General features: G+C 38.2%; 1 protein-coding gene across 1 annotated transcript in view; it reads left to right on the top strand.

The window, feature by feature from the left end:
* The window catches only part of MAOA (monoamine oxidase A), an 80,709-nt gene that overhangs the window by 23,079 nt on the left and 41,920 nt on the right, over nt 1-15,710 (top strand). The window contains exon 3 of the mRNA XM_090264306.1: nt 13,426-13,563. Coding sequence (XP_090120432.1) covers nt 13,426-13,563 — 138 coding nt within the window. The remainder of the gene's footprint in view (nt 1-13,425; nt 13,564-15,710) is intronic.

Here is a 15,710-nt window from a genome sequence, read left to right as displayed (position 1 = left end):
TTTGGGGTTGATATTCATTGGGACCCTCTGTGCTTCCTGGACTTGCATGACTTTTTCTCTCATCAAATTAGGGAAGTTTTCTGTCATTACTTTTTCAAACATCTTTCTATCCCTTGATCCTCTTCCTCTCCTTCTGGTACTCCTATGATATGGATATTATTAGGTTTTGTGCTGTCCTTCAGCTCTCTTAAAACCTCTTCATTCTTTTTTTTTTTTTTCACTTTGTTGCACTGTCTGCGAATTTTTTTCTATATTATCCTTCAGCTTGCTGATCCAATCTTCTGCTTCCTCTAGTTTGCTTTTAATTCCTTCTACTGTGTTCTTCAATTCAAAAATTGTATTCTTCGTTTCCTCCTAGTTCTTATTAATAGCTTCTATGCCCTTTTTCATGCTGGTGTAATTCTCAATAAGTTCCTTGTAGTTTCCCTGGAGTTCTTTATAGTTTTCTTTGAGCTCGCTGAGCTCATTGAGCTTCCCTGTAATCCATGTTTTGAATTTTATGTCTGATAGTTTGGTTTCCTCTGTTTCATTTACCACTCTTTCTGGGCATTTCTCCTTTCCTTTTGAAGCATGGTTGTTTCTCTGTCTGCCCATTTTTATGACTCTGCTTATTTGTTGCTGCTTCTTAGATTGATCTGAACTTCCTGGATATGCCCCTAGTAGCGTCAGATCATGTACCAGTCTGGGCCTACACAGCCTGTTGGAAACTACCAGAGATCTACTGCCTTTTCTGTCTCCTTTAGTTGTTCATTTATTCAATCTGTGATCAGCTGTCAGGCTTAAGGTCCGAGGGTGGGGCAGGTTAATTCTTGAGGGCCGGGATTTTGCTTCCCCTCAGGCTGATGCCATTTGGAGGGGAATGGTCTGCCTGCAGTATGGGGAATGAGTCAGCACTGAGACCCAGTCAGCTTCTCCCTCAGTTCTCTCTTCAAAGCCACTGCCCCAAATTCTCTCCAAGCATGTCTATTCCTTTGCCCTCCCTTGCTTAAGTCAAGGTTAAGTGGGTGCCAAAATATTTTTGTACATGATCCATTTTCTCCAACTGTTTCTTTCAGGCCAGCAGAAACACCTCGTGGTTTTTTGCTTTTCACAACTGGATACTATTTTACTTTCCACTCTGTTGCTGTAGGCTGGAAAGCCCAGATGAGGGTTTAGACCCTGCCCTTCTCAGGGGGAACCCCCAGCTGCTGAGCTGTTTCTCAGTCCCTTCAGCTGCCATCCGTGGGAGCCTAGCCAACCCTTTTACCTCTCCACACTTCCTAGCAGTCAGGTTGTGATGAAGTTGCCTTTCTGTCTCTCTGTGATTATAAGACTTCTCTCCAGCTAGTGTTCAGTTGGTTGTTCCAGATGATTTCTCAACAATTAAGATGTAATTCCAGGTTGGTCCTGGGAAGAGGTTGGTGTAGCTTCCACTTAATCCTCCACCATCTTGGATCTCTAAACATAACTTTTATATGCGCTAAGATACCAAAAAATCACGTGACTCCCTTTATTGGATTTGCTTCATTGATGTGTTCTTGAATGAATCTTGCATCTCTCCAAGGCTTTCCTGTGCTTGGGATTACATCACCATCTGGAAAAATTCACGCTAACTATTGATTACTACTACTCAAGGAAATGGTTGCAAGTGGTTGAATTTGTTAAAGCTGATGGAAGTGTAGAGTGGGATGACATAGGGTGGGAAAGAAATAGGGCAAAAATGGAAGTTTGGGGAGCATGCATATTTAAGGGGGGCTGAGGCAGAGGAGAGAAAAAGAAGCAGTTAGAGGCAGAGGAAGACCTGACTAGAGCAGTGTCATGCAAATCAGTAGAGGAAAGAGGAAGGTATTATAAACAGTCAAATATCACGAGCATTTGCTATACAACGAAGACTTTTGTATTTGGCAGTTAGAAAGTCATTTATGAAACTGTTTGAGCACACAAATGAGTATTAAAGGCTGGGGGTTGGCTATAAGGACAAAACTGAATTGTTGAAGTGGAAGGAGCGGAAGCATCTATATAATTAGAAGATGGTAAGACTTAGAACAGTATGGCTTATACTGTGATAAGAATGGCTTAAGCAATACGAACATTCAATTATTTTACATAAGAAGAAGTCTGGTGGTAGGTAGTCCAGGATAATGTAGGGGTTCAGCTTTGTCATCAAGACTGCGCTCTTTTAGTCTTTCTGCTCAGTCATTCTTTTTTTTAATATACTTTATTGATTATGCTGTTAAAGTTGTCCCAATCATTTTTCTTTGTGCCCCTCCACCCAGGGATCCCTCTCGCTCCAGTTGTACCCCCCAGTTAGTCTGTGCCCATTGGTTGGGCATATAGTTCTTCTCAACCTCTTCCGGTCTACTCCACTCCTTCCTACTATGCTTCTTAATTCCTGTACCATCTCCCTCCCTTTTCCCCCTTCCCCCTCCCTGCTGACCTCCCTCCAAAATGTTTCCCATACCTATAATTCTTTTACCACTCTTGTTGCCTACTTAGTTTGCCTTTGTTTCAATTCACTAGCTTCTGTTGTTGGTTTTTGTGATAGTTTTCATTTTAATGTTCATAGTTTTGATCCTCCTTCTCCTAAAAAAGTCCCTTTAACATTTCATATAACAGTGGTTTGGATCTGATGAACTTTAGTTTTCCTTTTCCTGGAAGTACGTTCTCTGCTCTTCTATTCTGAATGACAGCTTCACTGGATAGAGTAATCATGGTTGTAGGTTTTCGCTTTTCATTACTTTGAATATTTCTTGCCAGTCCCTTCTTGCCTGTAGAGTTTCTTTTGAGAAATCAGCTGATAGTCTTATGGGAACCCCTTTGAACATAAAATTCTCTTCTCTTTTGCTGCCTTTAAGATTCTCTCTTTATCTTTCATTTTTGACATTTTGATTATAATGTGTCTTGTGCTTCTCCCCATGTCCAGTTTAATTGGAACTCTCTGTGCTTCCTGGACCTGGAAGTCTATTTCCTTCCCCAGGTTCGGGAAGTTCTGCTTCATTATTTTTTCACATAATTTTTCTATTTCTAGTTCTCCTTGCCCTCTGGGAATCCTATTATTCAAATGTTCATTCGCTTATAGCTGTCCTAGAGGTTTCTGAGCCTCTCCTCATGTTCCTCCCTTTTTGTTTCCTCTTTCTGCACTGGTTGTCTATTTGTTCCTTCCCTATGTTCCAATTTGTTGATTTGATCCCTGGTTTTCTTTCCCTCACCACTCGTTTCATATGTGTTTTCTTTCATTTCAGCAGGAGTAGCCTTCATTCCTTTCCTGTCTTGTTTAAGATCTGCATTTAGGTCTGTAAGCATTTTTATAACCAAAGCTCTGAACTGTGCCTCAGAAAGATTTTCTGTCTGCTGCTTCGTTAGATTAGATATTTGCTGTCTGGTCAGCTGCATCACCAGGATCTCTATCATGATGTGTGCCATCCTGACAGTTTTGTGTCTATCTTTGATTCCTGGGCAGGGCTGTCACACCTCCTACGCTATGGGGCAGGGAGCCCCGTGCACTCATCACAACTGGGAGACCCTTCACACCACACTGTGGCATTTCCTATGGGGGGGTGGGGGTCCAAGATAGATTCCTGCTGCTCACTCTCCGCTGAGAGACCGGGATCTTCCTCCATCATCACCCTGTCTGGGCCTCACAGTCCAAGGCAATGGGGGTCTCCCTTCCCTGGCATTGGAATCACAAGCTGATGGGTCTGTTCTGCAGCTGGGGATGCTCCCCAGGTGGTTCTCGCCTTCCCTTAAATACGGGTGTCTGTGCTTACTGCTGCTCCCACTGCCATTGCCACTTTTGCCACCGCCAGCACAACTTGTCCTCTCTACCCTGGCTTCATCCCTCCTACCCATCCAGATGAGCACCACTTCTTTATAACTTCATATGTTGGACTTCCATTTATTTTCTGGAACTTCTGGTTATTTCTGGTTTTGTGGTAATTGTATTTATTCTTAGTTGCGGAGGGAAATGGAGGATGTCAGTCTAGGCCTCCATCTTGGCTGGAAGTCCTACACTAAGAGTGCTCAATCATTCTTTATATGTTGGCTTACTTCCAGTGTTAAACTGATGGCTGCTGCATCTTTAAGCATCAGGTCCTCATTTAAGGCAGGAAAAGCATAAATTGGTGGCCAACTTACCTGCCACTAAGTTTTTCATTTACCAGAAGATCCCAACAGACATTTGCTTGAGTCCCAGTGGTCAGAGTTGGGGTACTTAGCTACTCTTCACTGCTAGGTATCCTGGGAAAGCAAGTGTTTAACATTTTTGGATGTATAATAAAAACAGGCATAGGAAATGGAATATGAATGGATACAGAATAGCCAAACAGCAACATCTAAACTAGGATATTATACCAGCTATTTCAGTCACACTATGCTATGCTCCCCTCTGTCATTTGTTTCCTTCTTTTTTAGATGTACAGGGATGTATCATGGGCCTATTTTCACTTTGGCTCTAAGAGTGCTCTGCAGCATTGGTATTCAAAGTGTCCTGTAAGCCAGCAGCTTCAGAATCACCTTGGAGCTTGATAGAAATGCAGAATCTCAGAACCTCTTCCAGACCTGCTGAAGCTGAATCTGCATTTTGCTAGGGAATACTACAGAAGTGCTGCTTTATGATGTATAATTTGTTGTTTGCTTACCTGCTTTAAATTACTGTAAATCCAGAATAATTGTATCTGGAGAATTTCCGAGTACTTCCTCAGATGTAGTCCACTGGGAAGCTATTGGTCTGGGGAGTGAAGGGTCTAGGATTCTGGCCCCTGTACTGGTTTGACACACTCTTACCTTGGGTAAGTCTTATTAGTACTTTACATCTCAGTTTTGTCATCTGAGCAGTCAAGAGTCAATCTAAATGTACTTGAAGCTCCTTTCCAACTCAAATTATAATTGAAGGTGTTTGTAGTTTTAAGAAGGATTGTATGTTCTGCCTGTACAACCTCATTAGATATGATTCTCCTGTCATTTTCTGAAAAATTTCTTCATTTTGGAAACAGTTATTAAGTTATCCCTTAGGCCTGCTTTTCTTATCTCTAAAACCTTTTGATTATTAAATAAGAGCATCAGTCATGTTGTATATTTTCAGTTAAGAACAAATTTTTTTATATAAGGGACATGAGAATTCTAATATGTTATTGCCTGTGGCTATTTTTTCATGCTGCATAATTTTTATATGTCAATACTATAAATAAAATATTGTTTATTGATCATGATATTATAACTCCCCTTAGGTATATTAGAAAGGAACTCTGAAATGCTTGGAAACTAATATTTAATAGTTATATGATTTCAAATGAATAGGAAAAAAGGGGGCTTTATGAAGCAGGGACAGAAATGGTATTTAATAAAAACTGAATTGAATATTATTATATTTGCTTCTAATGGTATAATCAATTAGGATTACTTGGTGAGGAGATGCCATAAAAATTGCTCTGGATCTTTACTGAAATGTCAAGTTTGGTATTGTCACTTGGAAGCTGTTCAGATACGTCTTCTATTAGTTCAGAACTTTCCAATATTTTTTCTAGTGTTATTCCTCTATAATTTTTCAGAACCAAATTAATGAAGTTGAAGTGCCTGCAGGGCTACCACAGGAATGGTGTATTTGCTTTCTAATAGGATTGAATGTCTGTGGCCTCTTCAAAGGCTGTGTAATGAGATTGAAATCAAGACCTTAAAGACTGAGATGTAACATGGCAGAATATGGTATTACAGTTCTAGTATCTTCAGGCTGAACCTGGGGTACCTCTCCTTTAGAATGTCTTGGTTTTATAAAGAAACATTCTGTAAATGCCTCACACTTTTTACTACTTCGTTTAGGATTATTTACTTTAAAGATAGTATCACTGTTCTAAAGACATCACGTTTTGAAACTCCCAAGAATTCTCTTACTGTCTTTGTTAAAGCTTAGAAATTTATTGGAATGCCGATGTCAGTTTTGTTCTTCATATCTTAAAAAATATTTTGGAGACTAGAGAGTGTTTGGAGGACAGCACCAATAGTTAGTAAAAAGGAATGTAAGAGTTACGTGAGGGACAGAATAAAAAGACAAGGTAACACTTCATTTCTGGAATTATGGCACAGTGGAAACCCGGATTAACTCTCCCCATTGAAATAAGTAAAATGCTGAATAAAATATGCATGCTACTCTGACAAGGAAGTTAGAAATTTGCAAATCTCCTAGATATTGAATAGATATCTCAAACTTAATACATCCAAATTGAATTTTTTGCCTTCATCAATACCGCTATTCTAGAAGCCTTCCTCATATCAGGGGATGACAACTTTTAAAAAAATCTGGAGTCATGCTCAACGTTCATTCTGCCAGGAGATTCTTTTGGTTCTGCCTTCTGAATATATTCAGAATTCTACACTTTCCACCACTTCCATGGCTTCCACCTGGTGGGAGACACCATCATCTCTAGAGCCAATTACTGCAATAGTCTTGTAACTGATTTCCCTGCTTTCACCATTGTTTCTTATAATATACTCTTAGTGCAGCATCTATTGCAATAGAATGAGCCTTCCTAACCTAAGTCAGACTTTTGCACTTATCTTCCAATGGTTTTCCTCATTCAGAGTGAAAGCTGGTGTCCTTACAATGCCCTGTGAAGCTTTTCATGACTGCCCCTCCCCATGTAACCTCTCTTTCATCTCCAATTCTCTTTACCTTATTCTGTTCTAGCCACACAGACCTCCTATTTCCTGAACATACCAGGCATACTTCTACCTTACTATCTTTGCCCTGCTCTTCCTTTTTCCAGGAATACTCTTGTCCCAGAAATGCATGTGGATAACTACCTCACTTCCTTAAGTCTTTATGCAGTTATAACCTTTTTAAGGAGGCCCACATCTCCCTGGTATTTTAAGTTGAAGTCATCCCTTCTCTCCTCTGCAGTTTCATCTGCCTTGTCCTACTCTGTCTTTTTTCTTGTGTCATCATTGTTATCAATTTCTAAAATATTCATCAAGTTTGTGGTTCATTTTCTGTCTCTACTGAATATAAGCTCCTTGAGAACAGGGATTTTTGTTTTGTTCACTGATGTAACAGAAGCTCCTTGAACAGTATTTGGCACCTTATAGGAGGTGCTCAACATATATTTATTGAATGAACAAATGAACTCCCAGAGCAAAGTAAAAACATGAAGCCTAGGAACCTCAAAATTTGACTTTCACTTTCAGTGCCTGCTGAAACTTGTAGACTTTGCAATTCAACTCTGATGGATATATGGCATGCAGAGAACCAGAAATCAAAACCCAGAACCTTTTGAAGGTAGGGGATTTTATTAGGAAACACTCCAAATTGGAATCCTTTGTGCTGTACCCTGTTCATGAAAGTGAAAGAGAATAAAACCTTACCATTCAGAAATGGAGAGAAATAAAGTTTGCCCTGATTCATGGTCTTCATCCTAATTTACACTATCTATATGTTATGGAAAATTTTAGGCAGAATATTTAAAGTGCCAAGGTGACTGGCAGAAATAGACTCAAATGCTTTCCACCCAGGCCTCAAATAACTTAAACAGAAAAAGTTCCAAAAAAGTAAGCAACTCACAGTTAAAAATGACAAAGCATACAAAGAAACAAGGCACTAAAAGAAAGTAAGAATTAAAAATTATCTAGAAAGATTTTGTAACAGTTGAATTATACACAGAATAAAAATTTATGTTTAACGTGTTTTAAAGAAAAGAAGTGCTTAAAACTAAGAGCAAGGGAAAAGAAGCTAAAAATAATCAAATAGTTTAAAACATAATTTCTAAAAATGAAAATTCACTAATTAAAATGAAAAACTCAGGGGCAGATTAAACACAACATTAGATATAGCTGAAGTTAATGAACTAGATCTGAAGAAATTAGAATGCAGTTCAAAGAGAAATATTGGAAAATATATTGCTGAGGGCAAGAGAAGGCAGCTAGGACATGGAAGATAGTGTTACAATAGTATAAAAAATAATGGCTGAGGATATTACAGCATTGTTGGAAGACACCAGGAAACCCATAAGTCCAAAACATGATAAACAAAAAGTAAATTTCACTCAGAACACAGAAGCTACAGTATACCAAAGAAAAGAGATCTCAAAAGCAATTATTATGTTTTAGAAACAACAAAGGCAAAGTATACTTACTCTGAAAAAGATCAAGACTTACACTAATGAGTGATTCTTCAATAGCAAAAATAGATGACAGAAGATAGAAAAATAATATTTTCACTGTTCTGAGAAAGAGAAACTAACCAGAATTTGTTATGTGTTAGAAATATCTTTTTGTCAAAGTGACAAAAATAGAGTTTAGGATCCAGATTGGTAGAAATTATAAAGCAGTGTTACATACATAAAGAAAATTATTACAAATAAAAGTTCTGAAATTCAAGCAAGAACAGTGAGCAAAGATATTGGTGAATATTTAAATAAAATTCAGCAACATCAACAACAGAATAAAACAAAATAATGTCAAATTTGTTGGGAGACCAAAAAACCTGAAACATAGTACTTTTATAGTTTATAGTTTGGAAAAAGAACGATCACAATTGAAGCATAAAGGTTTTTGTATTTTTCATTAGAAAGATGATATATTAATAAACTATATTAAGTATGCAAGTTAATATAGCTAGAAAATGTCTAAAGGAATAGGTCTGATTGTATAACTTCCAAACAAGTAGTAGAGAAAACTAAAAAGAAAACAAAAAGAAGAAAATCTTTAATCCAAAATAAGCAAAGAAATCAGAGGGAAAGCTCGTAAAGTGGGACAAATGAAAATCCACAATAAAATAAGATGTAAAATTAAGATATTTAAAAAAAAAATAAATATAAATGGGATAAACTTGTCAATTAAAAAGAAAAAGTCAGAATAAACAAAACTCTGAAAGGTAGAAAATGAAATATACAAATACTAATCTAAGCTGTTATATGCATCTTAATATAGGTAATAGATCTTAAGCAAAAATTTCATTGAAATAAATGTCTGTACATAATGATAAAAGACCACGAAGATCGAACAATTCTAAATTTGTATACACTGAATATTGTAGCCTCAAACTATAAAGCAAAAATTGACAGGAATCAAAGATAAATGTCCAATAGGAGATTTTTAACTTGCATTTCTAAGTTAATAATAAATTAAGCAAACAAAAAGGCTGAACACAATTGATTTTATTCTAATGGAAATGTATAAGATATTCATAAAGCTTATAGACTCTACATTTTTTACATGCAGGAAAATCTTTGAAAATTGACTATGTACTATGTCATAAAGTAAGCCTTAAGGATTGTTATCATATAAACCAGACTCTTTGACTACAATACAGTTGTGATAAAAAGAAACAAAATCATTCTATCTGTGGAAATTAAAACACAATAAAGTTTTTAGAAACATGGATTTAGAGAGAAAGTGTAATGCAAATTAGAAACTACTTTAAAATGCGTAATAATGAAAATACTAAAATAAAGTTGTGGATGTAGCTAAAACAATACTTAGAGGAAAATTTATAGCCTCAATAGAAAGGGGGTGGCTCAGTATGAATAAGCTAAGCATCCAAGTAGTTAGAAAATTAAGAGTGTAACAAATCCAAAAGAGACAAAAAGAGCATAAATTAATGATATACAAATAAATACCTACTAAAGAAGATCAATGAAACAAAAGTTGATTCTTTGAAGAGATTTATTAAAAATGTACAAGTGTCTGATTAGAGTTTTCAAGAAAAGACATCCCCAAATAAACAATGAAAAGGATAAAAATGCAGATATAACTACTGATCTAATAAAGAATAAATAAATGAAAAGAGATGTCATGAACTTTAAATCAGTAGTTTTGAAGCAAAGATGAAATGCATATATTATAAGAAAAATATGATTTATCAAAATTAACATTGAGTTAAGAAGACAGAAAATATGAGTAGTGCTTTTGACTCAAACTAACTTGAACCTGTAGTTTATTTTCCCACAATGAAAACACTAAGCTTAGATAGCTCTACAGGTGTGTCCTACCTAATGTTCAAAGAAGAGATCAATTTATATACAAACCCTACTAGAGAATAGAATAAAGTATGATCCTTAGCTTATGAGATTAGCAATATTCTAATGCAAAAAACAAAAAACAAACAAAAAAACATACAAGGGCTGTAGAAGAAAGGAGAATCATGGGATAATCTCAATCTCATTTATGAACATAGATGCAAAAATCTTAAACAATATGTTAGCAAAGCATATCCTGCAATAGAAGGATAATATGAAGTTGGGTTACTCCAGGAAGGCAAAGTTAAATAATACTAGACAATATTCTGAAAATAACAAATTAGGTCATTTTCCCAACCCTTCTACATCTGGAAGGGAAAGATTGACCTACTTCTCCCTTCACTGGTGTGGTGAGGAGGGAGGAGCTTGCTGACCACTGAAGAAGCGAGTGAGAGGCTGAGTAGTACTTTCAAGTCTTACAAAACTCAGACAACTAAAGGTCAAACCCAAAGTTCAGAAAAGTGTGTGTGTGGAGGAAAGTGTTGGTAAACTCCTTATGCTTTGGGTTGGACTCTGTCCTAGTACTAAGGGCAAACTACAAAAGGACTAGGCCATGAGTGCACTTCAGCCCAACTTTAAATCATTCAGGCACAGAAAACTCAATAAAGTTATTGTATTGTTAGTGAACCCAGGTGCTGGGCAGAAGCAGACATAAATCTTCTCTAAGAAAGATATCCTCCAAGGATTAAAATTATTTCCAGTTTTTCATATTCAACAAGTGGCATGCCATAAAAAATAATTAGGCAAACAAGAAGAGGAAACATGAATGAGAACTGGTATAAACAACAAAGTAGAAACAGTCCCATAAGAAGTTATTATAAACACATTAGGGAATTATAACTCACCAATATTTAATTTATTGATTAATTCATTGGGGAACGTGTTAATAAAAAAACTGGAAAAAATGTAGAATTGCATTTAAGAGAGGAAAAGAAACTTCAAGAAAAAAGATTTGCATATTTATAAACTAATTTGTTAGGTATATGAATCTGTTTAATAATTTTTTGTACTCTTTCCTATGATACACCCTGTAAGTGTTTAAAAATCAGATCAAGAGCCCATGAGTCTGGGCTGATTTGAGATTTAATTTGTTGGAAATCAGAGAATTAGGCCTAAGAAATCCCCAGGTGTCTCCTCCAGCAACAACCCCAAAGAAAAGCATAGAAAATAACCTAAATTCTTTAAAATGGTTCTAGATTGGCAGAATGTACTAAAGTGCGCTTTATTCTTTTTCCATGTTATTGTTGAAATGGCCTCACCAGTAACTATGCAAATGGAGTTGCCTGGTGATGAATGTCATACAGGGTTGTGCCCAGTTTTTGAGTAGAGGAGAAAGGATTGCTATTTTCAGTTGTAATTTATCAGAGATCTAAGGCACATTTAAGTTGTAAAAAATCAATGTTTTATTATAACAACCTTTTATTTTTCAAGTTTTAACCAAAGTCTTTTTTTTATGTTTACCTCTTTTTTATTTTTATTCTTTAAGTATATTTTATTGATTATGTTGTTACAGTTGTCCCAATTTCTTTTCCCTTTGCTCCCCTCTTCCCAGTACCCCTCTCCCCTCCAGCAATTTCACCCCCCTTAGTTCATATCCCTGGGTCGTGCATGTAAGTTCTTTGGCTTCACTCTTTCCTATATTATTCTTATTTCCCCCCTGTCTATTTTGTACCAACCAATTATGCTTCTTAGTCCCTGCACCATTTCCCCATTTCTCTCCCTTCCCCCCTCCCAGCTAATAACCCTCCAAATGATCCCCACACCTATGATTCTGTTCCTGTTTTGGTTGTTTGCTTAGTTTGTTTTTGTTTTTATTTTTTAGATTCAGTCATTGATAGTTATGAGTTTGTTGTCATTTTAATGTTCATAGTGTTGATCTTCTTTTTCTTAAATAAGTCCCTTTAACATTTCATATAATAATGGCTTAGTGATGATGAACTCCTTTACCTTTACCTTGTCTGGGAAGCACTTTATCTGCCCTTCCATTCTAAATGATAGCTTTGCTGGATACAGTAGTCTTGGTTGTAGGTCCTTGCTTTTTATCACTTTGAATATTTCTTGCCAGTCCCTTCTTGCCTGCAAAGTTTCTTTTAATAACTCAGCTGATAGTCTTATAGGCACCCCTTTGTAGGTAACTCTCTGCTTTTCTCTTGCTGCTTTTAAGATTCTCTCTTTATCTTTCACCTTTGGCATTTTTATTATGATGTGTCTTGGTGTGGTCCCTTTGGGTCTAGCTTGTGTGGGACTCTCTGCACTTCCTGAACTTCTATGTCTGTATTCTTCACCAAATTTGGAAAGTTTTCCTTTATTATTTTTTCACATAAGCTTTCAATTTCTTGCTCTTCCTCTTCTCCTTCTGGCACCCCTGTAATTCGGATGTTGGCACATTTAAAGCTGTCCCAGAGGTTCCCAAGCCTCTGCTAATTTTTTTCAATTTTTGTTTCCCCATTTTGTACTGGTTGACTGTTTTTTTCTTCCTTATATTCCAAATCATTGATTTGAACCCCGGTTTTCTTCTCTTCATCATTGGCTTTATGTGGATTTTCCTTTGTTTAATTTAGCATAGCCTTCACTTCTTCCCTATGTACTTGCCATACTTAAGGATATCTGTCAAGTCTGTGAGCATGTTTATTACCAGTGTTTTGAACTCTTCATCTGTTAGGTTGGCTATCTCCTCATCGCTTAGTTCTCTCACTGGAACTTTGATCCGTTCCCTCTTTTGGGCCATACTTCTCTGTCTCCTCATCTTGACAGTCTCTTGTGTTTGTTTGCCTCTGTGTCTTAGGTAGAATCATTGCACCTTTTACATTGTAAGGGGTGGAGCCTTAGGTATTCATCAGTACAGGGTGACCCATTTCACCACATTGTAGCACTGTATATCGGGGAGAGGTCTGAGAGGGAACAATGCTGCTTGCTCAGCACTCACCCTTTTCCAGGCACTTCTCCCACTTCCATATGGGACTGGCGCCTCTATAGTGGTTTCCCTGGCCATTGTTCCCAGAGTGGGTGGGTCTGTGAACATTCTAGGGCCTTGGGGGCCCTTTAAACATGTGAACTCTGCTGAGAGACTGGCAGTTTCTGCCTCTGCCCCAACCCTCACTGGTTTGCACTGTCAGAAGCAATGAGGCTTTATTGTCCCCAGTGCTGGAACCGTGAGCTGTTTAGTCTGGTCTGGCACTGGGAGTGCTCCCCAGATGTCCCTCTAGACTTTTAAAAATGTTTAACTGAATTTTCTGCTGGCCTGCTGCTGCTGCCACAACCACATTGTGTTCTTTCTGCCCTGGCCCCGCCCCTCTTACCTGTCTGGATGAATATTTCTTCTTTATATCTTTGTTTGTTGGACTTCCATTTCCAATTTTGATTTTCTGGAACTTCTGGTTGTCTCTAGTTTTTAGGTAGTTGTCTAACCAAAGTCTTTTTAATACTTTTTCTCTTTCTACAGAATAAACATGTCGATTACGTAGATGTTGGCGGTGCTTATGTGGGACCCACCCAGAACAGGATCTTAAGGTTATCTAAGGAGCTGGGTTTAAAAACTTACAAAGTGAACGTAAATGAGCGTGTTGTACAATATGTCAAGGTAAGCCTGATATTTTACTCAAGGGACCAATAGGGGATATTGTATTTGGAAAAACATTTGGGTTTTTTTTTTTTTTTTTAGTTTTTTTCTCAGAACAATCATAAAAAAAATGTGGTTCTAGGCTTTCAAGTAGTGTTCTCCTGTTCTTTACTGCAAATGGTTATGCCTCAGCTTAGTCCTCCTCCACATAACTCCCCAAGGCACTCGAAGGCTGCATCCCCACCCCAGTCCAACCAGAATAAGGAATTATGGGTAGAAGGCTCTCAGTTTCCTTTCCTCCCCTCCCTGGAGTGGGAGGGGGCACCTGTGACACACACAGAGCCCTCTGGAAGCTCCCAGCAGCCCCTAAGGCACCTATGATGCAGTTCTAAGTCCCTAAGGAACACAATAGTTTGAGGCTACTTTTTTTAAGATTGACAGAGTTATTCATTCTCCTTCTTACCTGCCATTTCTTTACATGCCTTGATAATTTCCTCTGTACCTAGACTTGACTGGTGAAGTCTAGCTTAGTTGTGTAACGTCCTACTGTTTAAACAAATGATTGTTTAACTACTAAATGCTGATATCTACTCAAGGAACAGCTGCTGTTGCCAGTTTTATTCTTTCTTAGTGAAGCCAGACAGAGCAGCTGGAGTCTGGAAATGTGTCATGAGAAGTCAGGTTTCTGATCAGATTTTGTGGCCCACTTCCTAGAATGAGCACCACCAGGCCAGAGGTTGCCTACTCAGTCTAATGCCAGGATTCCCACACCACTAACCGTATCACTTCTCAATAGACACAGCTATCCCCTGCTAAAATCCAGGCAATCAGGTGAGTCCAGTGTCTCCCCAGCCTTTTGGAACTGGGATTTAAGAATATCTGTGATGCGTGTATACCTATGCCAATCAAGGAGAGCAGGAATATTGGAAAAGTGATAACCAGGTAATTTGGGATGCTTGGGGGAGTCTAGCAGTGATACAAGGTAAACAACAAACCAGTAGCCTTTAGAAAAATTGTGGATTCAGAGGCCAATGAAGTAATGAAGAAAGTATAAAAAATTATACAGTGTTGAGGAATGCTGGTTTCAATAGGCCACAATCAAGAAGGAAAAATCCCCTTATTTCCCCACTTTCTCTTTTCTGCATGGCATGGTGTTTCACTAGACTAGTAAGTAATAACAATGGTAAGAATAATAGCAACTAACATATTGAATACTTTTATGCGTATCAGAGAAGGAAAACTCTGACTCCAAAAAACCTCCGCTGCCTTGCGGCATACCTCTTCAGGGGAAAGGCTAAGGGAGTAAACCCCGACAGAAAATCCGGAGCCGGAGTCCCTAAGGCGGTTTGACGTTGTAGTCAACACCGGCAACTCCTGCGGCGCACCTGAAGCCAAGCTGTATCGACTCCGTCTTTCCCTTGGACCCTTCAGCTGCGAAGAGAGGGGGGGTCTGCTGCATGGGCAACAGCAGACCCTCCATATCACCCTGCCCAGGCTCTGTAGCTTCAGCTCCACTGGAGAGGACACTCCAGCGTCATCGCAAGATGTCAATTCAACACGGGAGGAGACAGATGCCGTGTCACTCCCGAGTCGGACTGCACAGCCATTCTCGGCGGTGCAGATGGACACTTAAGAAGCTACACCATCGTCTCTCGAGACGGACGGCTGCCGACGACTTTTATGCGTATTAGCACATTTAATATAGGAAGAGACCAAATCCTTTGCACTCAAGTACTAATTAAACAGTCATGTAAATTCACTCTCTAGTCAATTGGGAAGCAAACAAAGTTGATGATTATCCTAGTATCTGAGTAGATCCATCCTTAAAATCTCTTCCTCCATGACTTTCACATGCTGAGAGATCTTTTTATTTTATCTGGAACCTCATAATAAACACCTAAGTGCTTTTTATATATCAACTTATTAAACACTTACTTCCCCTCTGCTGGGCAGGCATGGTAATCTGCTTTTTTGTTTGTTTGTTTGTTTGATTTTTCAATTACAGTTGTCCCGTTTTTTCCCCCATTGCTCCCCCCCACCTAGCCCACCCCTTCTCCCACAATCATATCCCTCCCCGTTGTCCATGTCCATGAGTCATTCATACACATTCCCTGACTAAACCCTTCCCTTAGTTATCCGCTTTTTACACAGGAGAAAACAGGTTCAGA

The sequence above is a fragment of the Furipterus horrens genome, unplaced genomic scaffold, assembly GCF_987537825.1.
Source record: "Furipterus horrens unplaced genomic scaffold, mFurHor1.1.pri manual_scaffold_17, whole genome shotgun sequence".
NCBI lineage: Eukaryota > Metazoa > Chordata > Mammalia > Chiroptera > Furipteridae > Furipterus > Furipterus horrens.
The sequence above is the reverse complement of the archived record's forward strand: the minus strand, read 5'-3'. Positions and strand labels throughout refer to the sequence as shown.